This window comes from Lemur catta, chromosome 2 (genome assembly GCF_020740605.2).
Source record: "Lemur catta isolate mLemCat1 chromosome 2, mLemCat1.pri, whole genome shotgun sequence".
Classification (NCBI taxonomy): Eukaryota; Metazoa; Chordata; class Mammalia; order Primates; family Lemuridae; genus Lemur; species Lemur catta.
The window spans coordinates 21,886,248-21,907,429 of record NC_059129.1 but is presented as its reverse complement, the minus strand read 5'-3'; the positions used below and the strand labels follow the sequence as shown (position 1 = coordinate 21,907,429).

The window sequence follows — 21,182 nt, the reverse complement described above, 5'->3', positions numbered from 1 at the left end:
GCAAGAATCAACGTGTGCAAGTTCAGCGCCCCCCATCTGGATGGTTCTGCTACAGAGACTACAAACCACTTGTCTTTATTTCCTTTATTATATTGTTTGGCTACTTAAACGACAGAAGTGGATAATATCAAAGATCCCCCAAACAGGAAATCTCTTCCAGGATAAACAGGTTTTGCTATCCCAGCTCCTTGTTTCCAGCCAGCAGAATGAGTCAGCCATTATCCTTCCGTGCCAGCGTCTCCCCCGCCCAGACGGTAGGAGGCACATCTGTTCCCAGACAATGTCCTAATAAACCTGGAAACATGATCGCCTCTTTTCTGAATTGAGATGGATCCCATCGCAGCACGTCCGAGGCTGCGGCGCTCAATTTATCCCTCCAACGCCCGGAACAGAGCTGTGTGCTGCAGGTATCAGGGCAGACGTCATGCCAGTGCAAAAGTTTGATTTCATGGACAATTAAACAGGGTCTCCATGCCGCATGGAGCTGTCATTCACCGCCTGTGCTCGCTGGTTCCACTGACTCACACAACCAGCCGCTCGGCTGTCAGCTTGCGGCTTCCAGCAAATGGAAACCTGTCAGTTGTTTATTTTTTAAACACTGCCATTCCTCTCTGTTCCAATGGTCAACTAGGTGAGAAATTTAACTGAAGCAGGTGGGGCTTAAACGCGAGGCTAAATGCATCTGATAAAAAAAATTACCTGTGTCTGATCCTCATTCAAGGCAGGAAATGAAGGATGGCCTGGGAGGGAGCCCCGCCCCGGGAGGGAAGGGGACGCTCAGCTGACAAGCTGTCAACAAACTCGGTTATGAGAAAGACCAGACAGGGCCAGCAGCACCATCTGAGCGTGGCTGCAGCCCTCTTGCTGAATTTGCTGACTTGGGAACTTCCATGGATGTTAAACCTTCGGAGAAACACTGATTTCCTTCTTTGTTCAATTGAAAACTCCCATCACCAAGGACTGAAGATGAACACAATGAACGGGAGGGAGCTGGGAAGCTCCCAGGAGGACGGGAGAGGGGATGGCCGCTGCCGGGGAGTGTCCCCTCAGGGATGAGACCAGGGGCCGGCCTCCAGCTCCCCGGCTCTCAGCTCTGGGCTAAATTCATAATTTGTGGAAAAAGCAATTCAATGTCTGCCTGCATTGGGTACATTCTAAATATGTATTTCATGGCTGCTTTGGAGAGGAAAATATATTTATAGTTCCTTTAGTGCCATTCCAGTCTATTGTGTAAATATGTAAATTAGGCTTCATGATCTACACAGTAAAATGTCTCGGAATAATTTGTGTAAATAAATCATCTGCATATGCGCACTGCACAGTTCCCACTGCCTTCCCCGGAGCTTGCAACACCAATTTGGAGGAAACTTGCACACAACCAGAGAAATGAATGTGTTGGCCGGGTTGCGATGGCAGAATCCGATGGCGATGTCCTTGGGCTCTCCCACCACGCTCTCAGGAATAAGAGGGGACCTTGTGTCTGAGTCCGGTGCTCATTTCATTAGCTGCTGTTCAGTTCTGTGTCTCCACGTTATGGCGGCAACGGGGGCTACTCAGAAGAATTTGAGGGGTTAAAGTCTGGATACAGAAGGAAGAGGCAGAGGCCACATTGCCATCTGCCCGGGCTGCCCAGGCCTGCTGCCCACCCTCTCTGCAGCAACCACAGCTCCCACGGGCGAGGCAGAGATCTGGCGGGGCGGAGAGACAGGCTGAGCCGAGCCCCCGGACCCCGGGCTGCCCTGCACAAGGTGCCCTGTCTCCCACTGCCCTGTGGCGAGGGCTCCTGATTTGACCCCTCCTAATAAAAACCAGGGCCCGGTACGCCTTCAGTAAACCACTCCCTTGCCCGGAGAGCGCCTTGCCAGAGAGCTTCGGTGGGGAAAATGAGATGATACAGCACTTAATGCTTTGTGTAATGAGGCCTGTAATAGATGACAGCTGAGATCCAAAGCCCTCAGGTGCCGCAAGGTGTTTAAATATTGACAATCCATAGAAGCATTTCCTTTGATGAGTTGCTGCTGGCCTTCGTCACAGGGGGGAGGGGCGTCTTTCCCAACTTTCTGTGAGAGGCCACGGGTCCAGCAGCCTGCTCTGGTTCCGTTAACGATCCGAAAGGCGAAATCATTGGCAATATGCTTTCTGATGTCAAGTAGCAAAGCGGAAGTGAAAGCAAAATCTTTAGTACTTGTTGGTAAAGAAGGCATCTTCCTGGTCAGTTTCTCGCCACGTTTTAGCTCCCCCTTGGTCAGTGTCCACTGCTGGCTCCACGCCTGCCCAGCTCAGACCTCCCACTGACTCCTCCACGTTTGGGCAGCTCCTCCAAGGCGTGGGGCTCAGCGTGACCCCCAGCCGACGTGCCAATTAGTTCTCATTCATGTTGCCTCCAGAGCCCGGACGCAGCACTGTCTGGACAACAGGCCTCCCATGTCCTTCAGCTTGGTGGGTGATGAGCATGTGATAGGCAGAGGAGAAATGAAACAGCTCCCGGGGCAAGCCTGAGAAGCAACGCCTTATCATCTCTTTGAAAATGCCCAGAAGTGTTGACTAGCGTTAAGATGCTAAGCCCAGGCACCGTGGCTGGCCGCGGATGGCACATCCTCACAGGCTGATGTGTGACAGGAGGACGCTCTTTTCAAAGGCGCATTGGTGCACTTGATTGAACAGGCTGGGGAGACCACCCGTGGCTTTTTAAAATTTATTATTTTAAAATAAGCTTTTTATTTTGAGATATTTGTAGAGCCCCATGAAGTGATGAGAAATGATCCAGAGTGAGCTTGTGTCCCTTTACTCGGTTTCCCTCACCGGCAGCATCTTGCAAAACTGTGCTACCGTGTCACCACCCAGACACCTGCGTGACACAGTCGAGATGCAGACCGTCTCCTCCCTTTTACGGCCACAGGTCCCCTGGGATTCTCAGTCTGCAGCCAGGGAGACAGGCACTCAGGTGGAGGAAAGCAGGCAGCAGGACTCTTCTGTGGTTGTTAGTGCAGGCTTCTTAATCTGTTCTTAGCTCCATGGGTCCCTTCGGCAATCTGTTGACCCTTAAGGACACCCTCTCAGAATGGCTTCAGATGGATAAAGTAAGATTACAGGACACCAATTACATCAGCAATGCTTACAATGACCTTGAGACAGTTCCTAGCAGCCTCTGTCTCCTAGTGGTGTCAGAAGTGAAGATTCTGGGTGGTTTCCTCTGTGCTACTTGTTTAGCCAGATGGTTCTTTGGAAGATGTGTGGGGAGTTGGGTTTAGGTGACCCGTGACCACCATTATCCCAGAGTAGCTTAGAAGTCTCTGCTTCTTCATGAACTCATGAGATGACAAGGTCTAGCAGAGAGTCCACAAACAGTCATAATTTCAAAGTAATGACAAGCATAAGCAATATGGTGAAATGTCTGTGCTAGCTGGAATGTCATAGGAAAGTATCCATGATTTCTGTTGCTGTCACAGGTCCTACTGTTGCTCATGTGGTTTCTCACCTATTGTGATGGGTTGAATTTTGCCCCTGCAGACCACTGCTAATTCATATGTGGAAGTCCTAACCCTAATAGCTCAGAATGACCTTATTTGGAAATAGGGCCACTGTAGATGTAATGGGTTAGGAGGAGGTCACGTTGGGGTTGGGTAAACCCTGTTCCAATATGACTGGTGTCCTTATCAATGGGGAAGTTTGGACGCAGACAGGGAGATCACTATGTGAAGACGACCACAGGGATGAGGAGAAGCATCAGTAACCCCCAGGAGCCAGGAGGGCGTCCTGAACGGCCTCAGAAGGAACCAGCCCTGCCGACACCTTGATCTTGGACTTCCGGCCTCCAGAACTGCGAGACAAAAAATTTCTGTTTTTTAGAACACCTAGTCTGTGGTGCTTTGTTACCGGCAGCCCTGGCAAACAAATACACCAAGTTCATAATCAAAGTAAATGTTAAATTTCCGTTAGAGGCCAGTGAAAATAAAAATGTATTTTTTTCCCATCTGAGTTCATCGATCCCCTGAATTCTGTCCATGGGCCCCTTGGTGGGTTTGAAGAATTAACAAGTAATCTTTGTAATAAATGCTCTCCTAGATTTGGGGCGGAAAAGTTTGAGTTGTTTCCTTACACCGGGCCTCTGCAGCCCCTCAGCTGGGGCCCAGATCTCACTAGGACCCTCCCTGCATAGCTCTGGCACTCTCTGGCCAGGCTCTTGAGCCAAATGTCATCAGTAGAAGCCAGTTGGCTATTCCAGGGCCATCTGCTTCAAGGTATGGGGGTCCGGTGCCCATGGAAAGACCCTGCCAGGCTCAGATTCCTCATTGATGTGGGGACCCACTGTTTCCAGCACAGCACAAATGCGTTGCTCAGGCTAGCAATCCTGAATTTTTGAATTCTTGAGCAAAATACATTTTCATGTTGCCTTTAAGTAGAAATTTTTTTTTGGTCTTCTGCACTAGCTTTCTCCTTAGAAGTTTCTAGAAGGCAATTTAACTAGTCATCTTTCAAAAGCAATTTGGTGGAGGAGGAGGGAACAAATGACTCTGACACAGTGATGGATGTAACTTTTGGGATCTTTCCTCCTGGTCTAATAGCCTCTTTAAATATTAGACTAAAACGGCTCCTAGCTCTGCAGCCCATCTGGCAGGTGGGGTTTGATGGTTCGCTTCCCGAATGCCTCCCTGGCACATAGCATATCTTCATGCTCAGATGTTCATGATTAACTGTGCAACCAGCTGAAGGTCACCGTGAAGCTGCTCAGTGCTCCCTAGGCCTGGTGGTACCTCCAACTCCAAGCAGTAATATCCAACTTAACTCATCAGAAATTCATTTTCCAATAATGTCCGTCCTTAGTTATTAAAGTCGAATGGAGGGAAGAAAATTCTTCGGGTGAATAGAGTTGGAAATGGATCTTAGACCTCATTTTCAGAAACTTAAAAGATGAAGCAAATGATGTGCTGGTGTCTCTGTTAATAAGAATATCCACAGTGTCAGAAATGAGTGTGACTCTTCCCAGCCCGTGTGCAAACATTCGGAACCCCGAGATGAGTTCCTGAAACACTCCCGGATCTCCCTGATGAGTAGAAAATGTCTTACATGTCCCTAAGTTCTCCTCCGCCTATTTCTGAGAATGACAATTACCATCCTCCTAAGTGAGTGCCACGTGGCTGAAACATCCGAATTGAATGCCCTGGGGTTAATAGCACAGCTGTGATTATAAACCCGAAAGGCGGAGAGGGAGACGTGAGCCTCTTCTTCCAACACAACTGCCCTCTTGTCTCCGCTGTGCTGGGGAGATGCTGAAAGAGAAAGTGGCCAAAGGCTCCGACACTGGGACTCTGAGGAACGTTGCTTTCAGCTGGGCTGAGACACCATTCCTCCGCCCAGATGAGATGGGGAACTGGCAGGCTCTGCTTAACACGAGTCAAAAGCCCCAGCCACCCTGAGCAAAGACAGGATGTGGCGACAGAACAAGCTAAGACTCGTCAAAACCAAGATGGCAAGGAAATTAGCCACTGAATGGCCCTGCGGCTCATCACACCCCAGCCATACGACGAGGTCAGCAGGCTGAAGGGAACTCCCACCGACACCATGGTGGTTCTGGGAGGGACCCTGTAAGTAAAGGAAAGGGAGGTTTCCGGTTTTAGGAAATCATCACCCCGTTCCAAGAAAGAACATGAATATTCCTGCTCTGTTTAGCCTATGATTAAGTCAGCTTAAATTAAAAAAAAAAAAAAAAACAAAACAAAACCAAAAGACCCACAGGCACTGTTCTCAGCAGGGAGAACTAGCGTCCACCCTGTCTGTGGTGTAGGTCTTCTGCATGTCCCAAGTAAACTTGCTTTCATTTTATTCTGTCGGCCCTCGCCCGAATCCTTTCTCTCGCAAAGCCAAGGACTCACGGGGTCTCAGTGGACCCCAACATCGGAGCCCCTTTCCCGTAACGCCGACGCCCCTACCTGAGGGCCTGGCCTCTATGACGTAGCCCATGGTGGGTGTGCTGCCAGCACGTCCCTCGGTCCACTGCAGGGTCAGCTCAGAGGTGGACTTGGTGACCAGGACATCTCTGGGGGAACCCGGGGACCCTGTGGGATGAAGAAGAGAAGGGAGGGTAGACATGTGACCGCAGGGGCTCATCATCCCCTGCACGGGGAGATGTCACAGCACAGGGTCAGATCCGTTAAGGCCCCTGGGTCTCTGGGCAGGTTACTTAACCTGGCTCAGTCATGGTTTTTCACCTTAAAACGGGGAGGCTCTCAGAGGACTGGGAGGTGAAAATGCGTGCCGGGTGCCCAGCACCGCGGCAGGACCCCACGGGCTCCCCGAACATCAGCGCCGCTGCCCACGGCCTCAGAGTGCGGAAACAAAGACCAAGCCATTGGCTGAGCAGGACGTGACATGGCCCTTCTTCAAGGCATGGAAACTTTTAAATTTTCTTGTTTATTGTATTTCAAAAATCCAGTTCACTTATTTTCTCTTATATTCTTCCCAGAAAAACAATACAGGCTTAAAATCTAAGAGTTTGCTCGTCTGTACGTAACAGGTGCCCCTGCAGAAATTCACATGCCCATGTGACTGAGGACTCCCAGATTGCCCAAATATCCCTGAGTTTCTGGCGGCTTGGAGTTGCCAATGCTGCTTTGCTGAGAGCGCGGACAAATCCCCAGCCCAGGGACAAATCCCCAGCCCGGGGACAAACCCCCTGCCCGGGGAGCAGGGCGAGAGGCTCAAGCTGGCCCTGACGCGGAACCTCTGCCCTGGAGTTCCACTCACCCTCCGCTGGCCCCGCCGTGACGTTGGCTTGGAGCTCGGGCCCGTAGGTAATGGTCCTCGCTTGGACACGGAAGAAGTAGGTCACCCCCTTTGTGAGGTCCCGCACCTTGAGCCAGCGCTGCCAGTTGCCCCTCACTTCCACCGTCACCACCTTGCTCACGCCTGCAGCCGCCGGAGGCAAAGGGGAGAGAGGAGCTTGGCTCAGCGAGGCGGCTGAGCCCTGTCTGTGCTGCTGCGATAACAAGGGGACGGGCGCTACAGTTTGCAGGGAAGTATTTCTTACAATCAGGAGGAGTTTACATGGTGATAATAGCCAATTTTCAGCACAGATAAGTGTAATTAGAGCTTAAGCTTGATAAGTGGTGCTGACAAAGGAAAGAGCGGAGCAGACAGCACAGAGAGGGAGGAGCCCGCCCCATCACTGACGCCAGGAGGGAGGGACACCCAGCCGGCGGGCGCTGGGCAGGGGCACGGCCCACCTGTTTCCAGGACGGGCTTGGTTCTGAGGTGTACAAAGTCCTCCTGTGTCACTGGCATGGTGACTGCCAGCTCCTGACACAGTCACAGGGACAGGAGAGGATGAAAGAGAAGCAGGGAGATTTAGTGAGACCCCGGGAGGGGCCTGCAGCCAGTCTGTGGCCAACGGGCTCCAGCAACTCGACCGAGGATGAAGAAAAATATATTCATTGCTGCGAGCACAGGTGCCTTGGTTCAGAGGAGGATGACAACATGGAGACAAAGGTTCTCACATACACGTACGTAAACGAGTGAATAACGTAAAACTCTTGCTAGTTGTATTAAGTATAAACAGATAATGAAGATTTAACATTTGTGGGGAAAATATATACTGAAAATTATGCAAATATAGCACTTTGCAAAATGGGGTTCTTTGGTTAAATAAGTTTGAAAATTATGTGGTTTTTTTTAAAAAAAAAAGGTTAAAGAAGTTCTCAACTTCTCAGAGCTTTCAGTAGACTAAAACCTATCAGACATCTCCCAGAGGAGGAGCAGGGAGGTGGGATTTCCAAGCCCCCACGGGCGTCCTGGAGGAGACCTGTGCTTGGTGGCCGGGCCTCCTGCCCGGGCCCCACTGGCGGCCCCACATCCCACACCCGAGCTGTGTAGCCTCGTCAGCACCTTTGGGACTACAGCGGCCTTGACTTCAGAACAGAACAAAGTGCCTTTTTAATACAAAATAGACCCACCTTTCAGAGCCATCGAAGCCAATTTCTCTAATCCTAACGACCTGCTAGCTGGTTCGCTGTTTTCATATTATGACTTTTATACAATATTTATTTAGCTAAATTATTTTCTTCCAAATTATTTCAGAGCAATTTTGGCTACTTTTGAGTGACCCTCTGAATCTGAGTTTTTCTGTAGAGAAATGGGCAATTTCTGCCCAGAGAGTCTGCTCCAACCTCGTACACAGTGACGGTCACAGGCAAACGAACTGGGTCCTGCCCGATGTAGTCATGCCAGACAGCAACTCCTTCTTTGTTGTTAAAAATGCCTTCATTCTCCCGGAGCAAAAACAAACCCGTGTACAGATTCTCTAAATTCCGTCCCAGTAGGAGCCAGAGCTAGTCTGGCCTTCCCCCCGGCTTGTGTGGGTCAGAATTTTATTTATTTAATCAATTTTTAAACCATGCCCTGCATTACACAGCCTCAGGGTACAATCCCATAAAATACTACTGTTTAAAACATTTTTTAAAATATAAAAATAGCTCTGCCATACAGTAAGATTCCTAAGAACGTGGCTCAGTGCTCGGGTGGCTTGGTGCTGCAGATAACAGGGTGTCTGGAGTCCCCCAGGACTGCTCCCTCAGGGACCAGGGACAGCACACAGGACAAGCCAGGACTGTTTTCCTGATGGAGTGACCGCAGGGACCGCCGGCACCACGTTGCTGCTGTGCTCTCCTCTCCCCTGGGCCCAGCTGATCAGTGCCAGGCGGGAGTTTCCAAACATCTGGTTCTGAGTGAGCAGGAGTGAAAGCAGGTCTGAGGATCCGACAGAGTCACTAACAGGTGAGATCATTATTTGCTTTTAGCTATCAAAAGATTTCATCTCCAAAACGTACTAAGTAGGTAGCAATTCATACCCACGCGCGCGTGCTTGAAACCAGCAAAGTTTAACTTGCTCGCGATCCTGCTGGGCTGTCCTCTGGCCACGCTGGCTTGGCTGATCTGGGCCGGGCTCAGGCGTGTGTCTGTGGTCACGTGTGTCTGTGAAGCATGTGCTCAGACGTGTGTCCGTGAAATTCCGGGTGGCCTCCCGCACACACCTGAAAGTTGGCTGGCTGTCACCCCAAGGGCAGCTCAGGAGTGTACACATGATGGCCGGGTTCCGCGAGCAGCTGGAGGACCAGGGTGTGTCCCCTGTGCGCCCCAGGGCAGCCTCCACCTTGGAGCAGCCACTTGGTGGCTGCTTGGGGATCAGGAAGTCTGGAATGTGGGGTCGAAACCTGGGGGTCCGGATGGGTTGTTCTCCTGAGCACCAGAGAGACCCACCGAAGCTGCTGCTGCTGAGATTCTTGCAGTCTGAGGAATAAACGAGGGAGCCACAAAGCGAGAGAGCTCTTTCCTCCTCTTGCTCTGATTTCAGAGCACGTCCCGCTCTTTGGAAAGCAGGAAAATCCAGGCTCAAAGAGCCAGCCCTTCTCCACAGACAAAAGAGTCAGTGCTGGTGATGGACGGTCCTGTTACCTGTGAAAAGAGGTGACAATGCCTGTGACTGAAGTGACTCCACCTGTTGTCACCCAGGGGAGTGACAAGCCCACAGTTGGCTGTGCAGCAGCGGTTTGTCTGGAATATGAGATGCTTTAATGAACCTCCTCACGCCCCATCTCTGAAGTTCACCTTCACACCCACTGTCAGAAACACGGCACGGTAGACATTCTCTCGTCACATGGCAGCGTAGACCTTGGCTCTCGAATCGGAACACCTGGGTTCCAGTCCCATGTCTCTTCACCATTCCCAAAATTCAGGCCCTGGACAACTTCTTTGTCTGCAAAGTGAGAATAAAAGCAGCAGGTCCACTGCGGAGCTGCAATGAGGATTTAGCGACGATGAACGTCAGTGTTTAGCACAGCGCCTGACTCGCAGCAAGTGCTCAATAAACATCACCCACCGCTACTGCACCCGGTGGGATCGCAGGTCGGGCGCACACTGAAAGTCCATGTGAGCTGAACTCGCTGAACAAGATCATCTAAAAGGAAGTCTTCCAAATGCTCTTTCAGTTTCCCGATGATGCGAAAATCATGATAAAAATGAACAAGAAACCGCAACCTTGGCAATCCAAGAGAAATGAGATTCGTGTGGCCATCTCCCAAGGCACTAGGCTGGGGAAGGTTGTGTCGAAACCCACAAGCAATTCGAAGAGAGTGGAAGTGCAGAGAACAGGAGATCACAGAGCACACAGAGTCCCTGTGCAGCATTTCCAACTGGATGACGATCCACGGAATGGTCTTGCCCGGAGAGCAGTACTTTTCCACAAGACCAAGAGCCCAGAGATGCACACAGTGGAGTTTCTAGAGACATTCTGCAAACCCACTAACACAGGACTGGGTAGCACAATAAGTGGCTTATTTGAGGAAGAATGGGAAAACTCAAGCTGTCTTTAATTAGGAAGGATGCATAGGTGAATCAGAGCCATAAGGTTTTGACAATCATTTCTCATTTGAGTGGCTCTCATTGGTTAATATCCTTGAAAAGGCACTTGTAACATGGGCTCACGGAACCCACGTGTGTACACACACGCATCTGGGAAAGGGAGGGACGCTGGTGGGCAAAATGGAAGGTCTCCGAAAATTCTCTACTGTTTCCCTGCTCCGTGAGAACGACGGGCATGTCGCCTCCTGGGGCTTCAAAGGCAGCCATGTCTAGGCCACCAGGTTCCCAGACAGGTGCTCAGTTCTGAAAAGAGTATGAGGCCACAGCCTCTGCCCTCGAGGCAGCCACCCTAGATCAGTGTCACTCCTGTGCCCTCTTTGCCAGGTTAAAACCACGTCCACGTATCACCCCTGCATCCACTGACTGTCTAAGACGCATTTTCTTTTCCTTCTCACATTTTCACGTCTCTGATTTGGAACGCTGAGAACTGATGAGACGCGAGTGCCGGGCCGTAGTTTACTGGATTCCTTCTTTCTTAGTACTTCATAAAATAACGATGAACCTTGCAGTCAATGGCATCTTAGATTCGATGAAATAAAATCTAGTGCTTAAATTTTCTTCTCCAAATCAACTCCCTGTTTTATCTAAATGCGCTTATTTTAAAAGGAAACTTTTATCACTGCTTTAAACGGAGAGCCAATATTATTTGATGTGCTGGTTGTATTTTTTTCCTCCTAGACATTATATAATCTATAATTTTTACAGGCTGTGGATATCACAGGGAGGAAACTTGCCCTAGGCCATGGGCTAGAGGCAGCCAGACTTATCCTCAGCCCATAGTGGGGCGAGAAGGAAATGCCCCCCAACCTTCTGTGGACAATCAGTGTCCACGTGGGGGGACAGACGGATGCAGAAGCAGTTAAAATAATACCAGGGTGGGTGACGCTGGGATGCAGCAGGCTCGGGGACAACAGCAGCCACGTGAACAGAGCAAAGCCCCAGCTCCCCCTTCCTCTCCTCCATGGGGATCTGGGCTCCACCTTCAAAATACACCTCTAATCCGGCCACTTCTCACCTCCCACCATTGTCTCCCTTCCCCAAGCTCCCCTGTCCAGCCCGACAGGCCTCCTTCTTGGCTTGTCTGTGGGATCCCTGCAGCCCTGTCCCCCCAAAGCCATCTGAGTTTCATCTTCTGTTTTCATGTGTCATTCGTTTTCAAGCCTTTGTCATCTCTTCTCTCAAATTCCTTTGTGTTGAGACCTTTTCTCTGGTCTTCTCTGGAGGGTCTGTTTCTGGTTGAACTAGGAAGTGCTGAGGTGACTGATGACCTACTTTTCATCTGTGGCATTTAGTCCGCGAGATCCTGGTCTTAGGGTCTTGGTCAGATCCTCTGTCTCCCTTTTCGTTCCTGAGCAAAGTCCACCACGGCTCCACAGGCTCCTGCCCCGCTGCATGGTCTCTCGCTCATTAAGCCCCTGCCTACCCCAGGGCCTTTGCACCTGCCAAACCTTCTATGGGATGGTCTTCCCTTGGGCTTGTATGTGCCTGGGTCCTTGTCATCCAGGTCTCTTTCCTGTATTTCTCATGTTGTCCCTGGTCTCTTTTCTTCATAGCATTGACCACTATCAGATTTTTGTTTGCTGGTTTGACTACTGGTGTATTGCCTCTCTCCCCACTGGAACACAGACTCACTGGGTTCAGGACAGCAAGGGTCTTGATAAACAAGTCAGTCAAGATCCTGACTTTCCTGGATCCATAGGGTCTAACATCTAGAACAGCACGTGACACAAACATTCATTGAGTGATGAAAGAATGGCGGGGCCCAGAGCACATCCGAGCACGCTGGGCTGCCAGCCCCGTCCTAGGACATCGATGACACTCGGGGGGCCAACAGGTTCCAAGCGGAACTCACGGTGGTCTCCATTGGTGACCACAAGAACGAACATCTCAGGAGGAACAAGAGAGAAATGCCGCAGGTGTTACCGAGACCAGTCAAGGCCAAGTGCACGGCGTGGTCCGAGTCTGCCGGACTCAGACCGTGAGGTCTGGTCTCAGCTCCGCCTTTCCTCCACCAGGCCTCTCGGCAGGTCCCTTTGCCTCTGAGCTTCCAGGAGGTTCCTCGCCTGGTCGAGGACAGGTGGGCCTTGCTCCGCACACTGTGGGGGCTGCGGATGTGTGAGGCCTCCCTGTGCCCTGCCGTACCTTGCACAGGCGCTAAGGGCTCATACACCACTCGGTAGCCCTGCAGGATGCCGTTGGCCGCGGCGGGCTCGCCCCAGGAGACGTTGAGCGTGGTGGAGGTTATTTCCGAGAACGCCAAGAAGCTGGGGGCCCCAGGAGCTGGAGGAAGAGAACACAAAGTGACTCCCACGAAGGCTCCTTTAGAGACTGTATCCACACGTGTCTGTCCTCCGCATAGAATAAAAATGTTATTAGATGTTACTTTCAACTCAGTGAAAGTGTAAATGCTACAAAATGAGAAGATTTATTGATCACTTCAGAACTTGTTGGGATCAATCAGAAACACAGACCCCCAGGGACGAGCCGGGAAAACGACAGTGTCTACACACAAAGGAGCTTGAGACGACATGACAAAGTCATAAAAATGAATAATAGATGGAAACAGAAAATGAAATGCAGATAGCTCCATTTTCTAGCAATTGCTGGAGGATTCCAGAGGCTCTTGTCCTGCTCTGCGAGGGAAGAAGCCCCTCTTTCCCCTCCTCCCCTCTCCCGAGGGGCCTGGAGGTCTCCAAAGGCACCTCTGCCCCCTCCATCTGAAACCTCCCCCGACATTCAGCCAGCCCAGAGCGCCCCCCCTTGGTCTGGGGAGAGGGAGGAGCCCACCTTGAGCAGACACAGAAGGCCAGGTGTGTGGCCTGCCCACGGCTCCCCTCTGCCTGGGCTCTGTGTGTCGGCCTGGGTAGGGACCTGGTCCCCTCTGCCTGGGTGCCCCTCACTGCTCAGAAGGGCTTGTGGGTTGGCACCCACCCTTCGCCTCTCTGCTCTCCCTGCAGTCGCTGGGCCCTGCAGCCCGTAACCTGCCAGGCCCATAGCACCCGAAGTGGCCTCAATCCCTGCCCCCTGCTCTGCTCACATCCTTCCAGCTCAGATTCCAAAACTGGCCCCCTTCGGGCACTGGACAAAGCCAAAAGGAAGCTGCCCTTGTGACCTGGTCACAGCCAGCCTGTGGGAGAAGCCAAGGAGCCCTGACCCCCAGGAGGCCGATCGTCCAGGTGGGGTATCAGCAGCTGAGCCCACAGCGTGTCAGGAGGCCCAAGACCTGCGTCTTTGCCCCACAGCTCCTGAACCTCACTCTCCCGGTCTCAGACGTCAGAATCTTACAAAGGGGCCTCTGAGAGCCCCCAGGACCCAAGGCCAAGCTGCCGTTTCTCTGGGAAACCCGAACAGCCTTGTAACACTCTCAAGGGCACCAGGGAGTTGTAAGAGGCACTGGCAAAGTGTTCTCAAAACACACACACACTGTGTGCGGAGATGAGGCCACGACAGCACAGCCCCTGTCCGTGATCTCGGAACTGGCCTGTGGCACGTGTCTGTTGAGCTGTGTAGGGGACGCCTGGCACTGTGGCCTGGCCTCCATACACAAGGTCACCGGCGTGTGGACCCACTGGCAAGGGGCTGTGGTGAGAGTCCCCTGAGGAGCTGGGATTGACCCCGGCGGTTGTGAAGGCCGCCCGAGCCGCAGAGGCAATGCCCTTCCTCCCCTCTCTCCTCGTGGAGGGCTCTGGACAAAATCACGCATTGCTCTAACCGGCTGGACTAACACTGACTCGGTGCCACCATGTACCAGACTGAGGCCAGGCACGGGGCAGCCACATGACCCAAGCCCAGTCCCGCCTCCCCAGCTCTCAGCTGCACAGCGTGGTACGCGTTGTGGCACAGGCAGAGCACAGAGCCTGTGCAGAGACGCGCTTCGTCCTGCCCGGGTGGCCAGAAACCACTGGGGAGGTGACATGGGCTGATGCCCCAAAACACACAACCAGCAAGGCCCGAGAAAAGGAAACCCGCCGTCCTCCTACCGGCCTGGTGGGTGCGCCCCTGCCTGGGGTCACTTTTGGGCCCGTCCCCGGCGGCGTTGAAGGCGGATATGCTGACCAGGTACTTGGTGTGGCTGGTCAGGTTCTTCAACTTGACCACGGGCTCCGGGAGGAACAGGACCTTCATTTTCTCGGTTTCGTTCTGGTTGTCTGCCTCCCAGTAGTAAATCTGTTGGAAAGAGCGAGAGATTGTGGGTGGGCCGCGTGGAAGCCTTCCAGGAAGGGCATCCCGAGTGCAAGGTCAGGCCTGAGGCCGGGGCTGAGTTTGGGAGGAGCCACGCTGGGCTGGGGAGGTGGAGGGTGCCTTTCTTCAGGAATTGGGGGCAGCTGAGGCTCCTGTGGGGTGACAGAGACCCTCGTCTGCTAAGACTGTCTGGGAACCAATGATGCCCATTTTCCAGTAGTTCATCTAGAGTGTGAGCATCACCTCATTAAGCAAAGGACTGCTCAGGCTGGGGTGTGAGGATGGAAGGGGTGTGAGGATGGAAGGGGTGTGAGGATGGAGGGGGTGCTTTCCTTCAGTGGCTTGTGACGTGCCTTTTCTCTTGCAGGGCTGGGTCTCTGGGTGCTGTGATCTACAGCCTCTGCCCTTCCCAGCCTTCTGGAGAGGAGGGAAACCACTCACTGTCTACCCCCAGCCCCCACTTGTGGAGAGAGCAAGCCCCCAAACTCCTGCCTGCGTTCCCATGTTTTGATCAGAGCTGACATCTAAGTTTTCGATCAATGTGGCAAAACACTGTGGAAATTAAAGCAACCACAAGTAACAGGAAGGAGAGCCGTGCGGAGCTCAGAACCGTAGGGCAGGCCCCGTGTTTCTCCTGGGTACCATTTCCTCTCCAGCTTTTATGTGCTGGTAGTTGAACTTGATGCCCAAGTACAAAGGTTTAAAAAAGTTGCCAGAATTGCTTCCCTAGACAGCTGGCCGAGAACCACGGCCCCCAGCCGGTGCCAGCCAGGCTGCCCAAAGACAGTACCAGTCAGAAGATCCTCCTTGGCTCTGTGGGCCTAACCCCGGGCCAGGCATCAGAGCAGCCTGCCCGCCCACACAAGCAGCATGGGAGCTGCGGGCAGTTGGCCCAAGTGCCGGGTCTCACTCAGGCCAGACCAGGCGGGCATTGCGTATTTCCATCTGCAAATACAGCCAAGCTCCTGCTCACTGAACTGACCATCCAAGATCCTCTGCTCACCCAGGCCTTGCTCACTTGAGATCAATATCCAAGTTCAACATCTTTATCATTAAGGACATTAGAAAACATATTTTGGACATACATAAATAGCACCTTGCCTCCAAGCTCACGGGACCTTCCATTACCTCATTAATCACTGTAACAGCCCTGCCATGGAGGAAGGTATTAATGCTCATAAAACACCTACAAAAATCAGTTTTAAATGGACATTTAATTGGTCCGATGGTTGTCAGGGCAGGCTAGCCCATAGAATCTGACGACTGATCACCGTGGCTCCCACAGACCAGACAAGGACATTAATTCTGGAGAAGGACGGAGGCATTTTCATGGAGCAGAACTGGGACGTTCTCCTCGGGACGGTCTCGGCTGATCCTGAGGGCTCCCGAGCTCTCAGAGCAGGTGAGGTACCAGGATGAGACACAGCAAGGAGCTTGTCGCCCCCTGGGCAAACCAGCTCTGTGTAATCACTCCTCACCTGACATCCTTACGTATGAGGTCTATGCCTTTCTTTTACCCTATCTCTACAGCATTTAGCGAATCTGGACATTTAAATACTTTAACAACAAAATGCATTGTAGGGTAGTGGTTCTCAAACTGGGGTTCCCAGGAACCACGGGGCCTGGGAACTTGTTAGAAATGCAATTCTTGGGCCCCACCCCAGACTGAATTGAGGGACTCACTCAATGTCCAACTATGACCCAAGGGCAGGGCTAGGATGGGAAACCTGTTCTCTTCAGGGTATCCCACTTTCTTTCACTGTCAGTGAAGGTATGGGGGCTCTGGAGGAGGAAGACGAAGGGTCCCCCAGCCAGGCGGTGGAGGACGGAGGAGGAAGAGGCCTTTAGATAAGCACCTTTGTGGAGCCGAGGCCCCCTGACCTGGGGTGTCTTGTGGGGGGCACCAACCAGCCGCACAGCGAGCAAACCCCCTGCGTCCCCCACCCCACAAGCAGCTGTCATCACGGGCCGAGAGCCCAGGTCCAGCTAAGCCTGCTCTGGCGCTCAGGGCCCCGGCTCTCCAGGCTGAGCGTCCCCTGTGTGTCTGCCACCGAGGGGACCGGCAGGACAAAGTGAGCCGAGGGCAGCAGGCTGGAATGGGGCCAGGAGTCCAGCCGAAGCCCTCGGGGCCCCGGGGTTGAGGCCGCTACACCAGGAACGCAAGTGGACCGGAAGGAAGCGCCAAACCATGCGCGAGAGCATTGCCTTGTAGCCCTGGATGTTCCCGTTCTGGCTCTCCGGGGGCGGCGGGTCCCACGTGACCTCCAGCTGGCTGGCCGTGAGCGGGGTCACCTGGACGTTCTGCGGGGCCATCGCCGGGGCTGGGGAAAGAACAGCACATGAAAGTGACCGAGAAGCCAGCTGGGACCCTCCCCCACACATGCCCGGGGCTCGCACAAGTCCTAACACCAGGTGGACCTTGCGAGAGATTCTGCCTAGGGCCCCGCCCAGCTGGGGCACAGTCACATCCCGGGGTCCACGGCTCTGTGCCCCGGCAAGAGCTCTCAGCCCTCTTATGCCAGGGATGACTACAAACCCTTCCCAGAAGAATGTTCTTAAGTGAAAAAAATAAAATATATAGAACTGCAAAGAAAACGATTATTATATATAAGATACGGTTAGCAGAGTATTTGAAACCAAAGGTATAAGATGGCAACCCGGTGTTCCCTGGCTAACAGAGGACACAGGCTCAGGGCCCAGGCCGATGCTGACTATGAGATCGGGGCACAGATGAGCGTGGATGACAACTTGAGGTCTCGGCAACACCTGGCGTGACAGGGGACACCCGAGGAAGTCGGAAGGCAGTCACAGGACTGCTGACTGCTGTGGTTTGTCGCCGATGTTTCTGATTGAGAAATGCTGAGTTTTGGATCAAGGTTTGAGAAAATAAAGATAGCTATGTTCCCACCACAAGTTCAGGCATCCCCAGTTACGAAGCCCTGTTTAGATGAAGTTTGTCCGGAGACGCAGAGCTGCCCCTCCAAGAGGGACGGGGAAACTCGGATTCCTGAGAACCTCGCTCCCCGTGGCTCTCTGAGGCCAGCTCTGGCTGTAAATCCTGAGGACCAAGTTCTGGCACCCTGTTCCTTTCCTTCCACCCAGGAGGAGCTCTCTGGGGTGTTATGTCTGTATCAACAGGGCCACACTGTGCATGCAAAAGCCGGGAGGCAACTGGTAAGGACGGCGTGGCCGTACCTTACCATGCAAGCTATTAGGGACTTGAGAACGGCCCAAAGCACATGCCTGCATTCCATAACGTTTCCATCCTCTTTGCTTTTTGCATGCGCTGTCTTTGAATTCCACACTGGGCACTTTCTCACGATGGACTGTTCTCTGCCACCCGGGAGCTACTCCCTTCTTCCACCCGGGCACTCCCACCTGAACTCTCGGCCAGGCTGGGCCCTGGGGAGTCGCATGGCTTTGTCCAGGGGGCCAGGCTGTGGGAGGCAGAGGCCAGCCAAGCCCTCCTTACCTCCTGCAGCCGTGGCCTGCGGCCCAGGCGAGCTGCCTTGGGATTCAAGTCTGCTTGTAGTCCATAAATGGAGGTGATAAAACAGTTACTGTCTGAGGGAGATGGCCCGGCACCTCGGCTCTCCGGGGAGGCCTCCTGGGGAGGGAATGACCTCACGAGGTACCCCTTCCCCATGTCTCCCTCCCCACTTTTTGTCTCGCCCCCCCCATGTAGAATAAAATAGTAATTAACACCCACTCAGTCTGACACCAACTATTTATTTTGTTCTAACTGTGTGGTTTCCGTATTATCACTGCCCACCCTGCCGTTAATGGAAATGTTAATAACCCACACCAGGTTGTTGTGACAGATGCTCAGCCTCATTATCAGAAATTCTTATTTACCGCTCCATTAAACAACAGAATCACACAAAAAAACAATTCAATCAAAACTAACTGGAGGAATTTTAACAGCCACATTAATAATCCAAAACATAAATAAAGTTAATGTCTTTTGCATGTTTGCCATCGGCAACTCTATTGCAAAATTACTGTTGTACAATTAAAATGTGAAAGGCAAAATTGAGCATGGCCATTACCCTGGTAGTGGGTGAGAGCCCGCCCTCCCCTGCGCCCCTGGAGTTTCCTCCTCAAAGACTCGGCCAAACCCAGCGCCCATGACAGCTCTGGGCTCAGACATCCATCTGCAGGAACCAGGGGAATCCATGAGCTCCTGGTGACGCCCCAGAAATCAGGGGCCCACGTGCCCCTCACTGGGAGGTGACACGAGCTAGACAAAGGTCCTGGGTCCTGTCTTGGGAAGCCGAGCCGCGCTGCTATCCCTAAGCTGAGAGGCTTTGATGTGCCGACTGGCGATGCTGCGGCACAGCACTTGTGCCATGCATATGCTGCAAGCAACAAAGAATTTTTTGTGGATGACACAAGCAGGGAAGACAGAAGCTTACGGAAGCCCCAAGCAAAGCATGTCAGTTTCAACACTTATTTTCTGGCTCCTGAAATCTGCGTGGTCTCCACCCTGACAGGAGAACTTGACGTCCAGGAAGGCGCCGCTGTCCCCCGTCCCTGACGCGATTCTCCTCCGTAATGTGTGTGTGCAGCTTGAGAGCCGATGGGGCATCTGAGAGTCATTGTGTTTTTGTTCTTCCACCTCGACATTTGTGGCGTAAGGATAACACAAATATCAGCTTGGAATGTTTTATTAAAATGCATGAAATTATTTTTAAAAAGCATTTTAGACCAGCAGCCTCTGGCATTTGCTAAGACGTAGATTGCCTACAAACAGCCTTGAAGGTGGAGTGAACGGGTTAGGGCGAAAGCTGGCATTTTCTCCAGGTGTTTCCCATGAGGCTGACGACACCATCGCTGAGTCGGGCAGCTCACTGTCCTTGGTGTGGTCCCTCTTGCACCCTCACCAGGGGGCTGCCACAGCCTTGGGGAGAGAGCTCCTCGAGGCAGGAACAGAGAAACTTCAGGGACTTCTAGAGGCACCCTGCATGGCACTTGACAGCCATAGTGGAATTCCAGAGATTTCTTGAATTTTCTGGAATTCTGGCTGATTACTTAGGGAGGCCCTGCACGCTTGGGAGTTATGGGCTGAGCCAGGCTGCTTTGTGGCCTTGGGGGGCACACGGGGTGGGGGGAAGGCTGGATGCTGTGGCCAAGGCCATGGGACAGCCAGGGCAGTGCCTCTCTCTGCCTTGCCTGACCCCCATCCCGCCGTAGGCTCACTGTCCCCGAGGTGGCCATCAAGCTTGAGCCGGATCACCAAGCAGCCATTAGAGCACAATGGCTACCCCTGACTGGTGTCCCTAACTCCACATCCCAGCAGACCCATGGCGCACCTGGGCCCTACGTGGCGGCCCTGGGCTGCAGGCCCTCCCATCTCAGAGTTCAAGAACCTCTGCCACAAGGTGAGGTCTCTGGACAGGTACGAGTGTGCTCAAAGCACGGGAAGAAAAAGAAAAAAGTTGTTTTTCTTATAGAGCAGTAGAGGCTTGAGAGAGCAAGGGAAAGTTTTTGGAGCCGCAGGAATTAGTAACTCTGCAGGAATTAGGGAATGATGTTCATTCATTCAGCCTTTCATTCACTCCTTCAGAATACTCACTGCCCTCCGGTGGGAGGCCGTCCAGCTGACGTGTGGACCGCGGCATGGCCACGTGCCCTACAGCTGCCCCTCCAGAGGGAGGACTGCACGTTGCCCCTCTGACACCCGGGTTGGACCCCATGACTCAGTTTGGCCAATGATACAGGAGCAGAAGTGACACATGGGTGACAGCAACACATCCCAGAAGAAGACTTGGAAAGACAACAGCAGGGAGCAGAAGGGACGTAGCTGACATTTGAAGGACGGGTAACATGGGAGATGAAGACACCGTAGTGTCATAGTCACTGAGATCTGGAGGCTGTTTGTCACCACAGGCTAACTTTGCTGAAATCTGCCTGAATATTAACCAGGCCACGGGCCTAGGGCTGAGGGGTGCGTGGGTACAAAGACATAAAAGACAAGTTTAACAAGAGAGAGAAATCACAATAATCATAATACAAGGTAGAATGTAAGGAGAGGTTCGAGAAGCCAGGAGTGATCTCTTGTGGCTGAGGAAATGGCTGCTTTCTGGAAAACAGAACACTGGCTGGCTCTTAAATAACGGGCAGGATTTCCCATGTGACAACTGGCCAGTCACACAAGGGCACTCCTGATAGGAAAAATGGAAGGAGAAAGAGGTGAGAGTGTGAGGTGTCTGTTGGGCTCACATCAGACAGACGGTCATCCTATTGCTAGTGTCACCTTAGGCCACACGGGCCTCCTGCTGTTGCTAAATCACTCCGGGTCATGCTGGACACTGCCGTTGCTAAGCTACGCCCTGCCACGCCAGGCACCCTGCTGTTGCTAGAGCCACCCTAAGCCATGCTGGGCACTGCTGTTGCTAAATCACCCTCGGTCACACTGGTCACCTGCCACTGCTAGAGCCATGTTAGACCATAATAAACCATACTGGGTTTCTGCTTGGAGTTTTTATTAACTCAGTGATTTATTATTTGGGTAGAGCAAGTTTTTAACTGATAATTTGAGAATCATTGTTAATGTTTTAATATAATGAAATAAGCGTTTCTTTATA

At 52.5% G+C, this 21,182-nt stretch overlaps 1 protein-coding gene across 1 annotated transcript in view; it reads right to left on the bottom strand.

Annotated features, from left to right (window-relative positions):
- SDK1 (sidekick cell adhesion molecule 1) overlaps nucleotides 1-21,182 on the bottom strand; it is an 858,579-nt gene that overhangs the window by 34,272 nt on the left and 803,125 nt on the right. Inside the window, 5 exon segments of the mRNA XM_045541236.1 lie at nucleotides 5,931-6,056; nucleotides 6,745-6,906; nucleotides 12,556-12,693; nucleotides 14,394-14,580; nucleotides 16,801-16,916. Coding sequence (XP_045397192.1) covers nucleotides 5,931-6,056; nucleotides 6,745-6,906; nucleotides 12,556-12,693; nucleotides 14,394-14,580; nucleotides 16,801-16,916 — 729 coding nt within the window.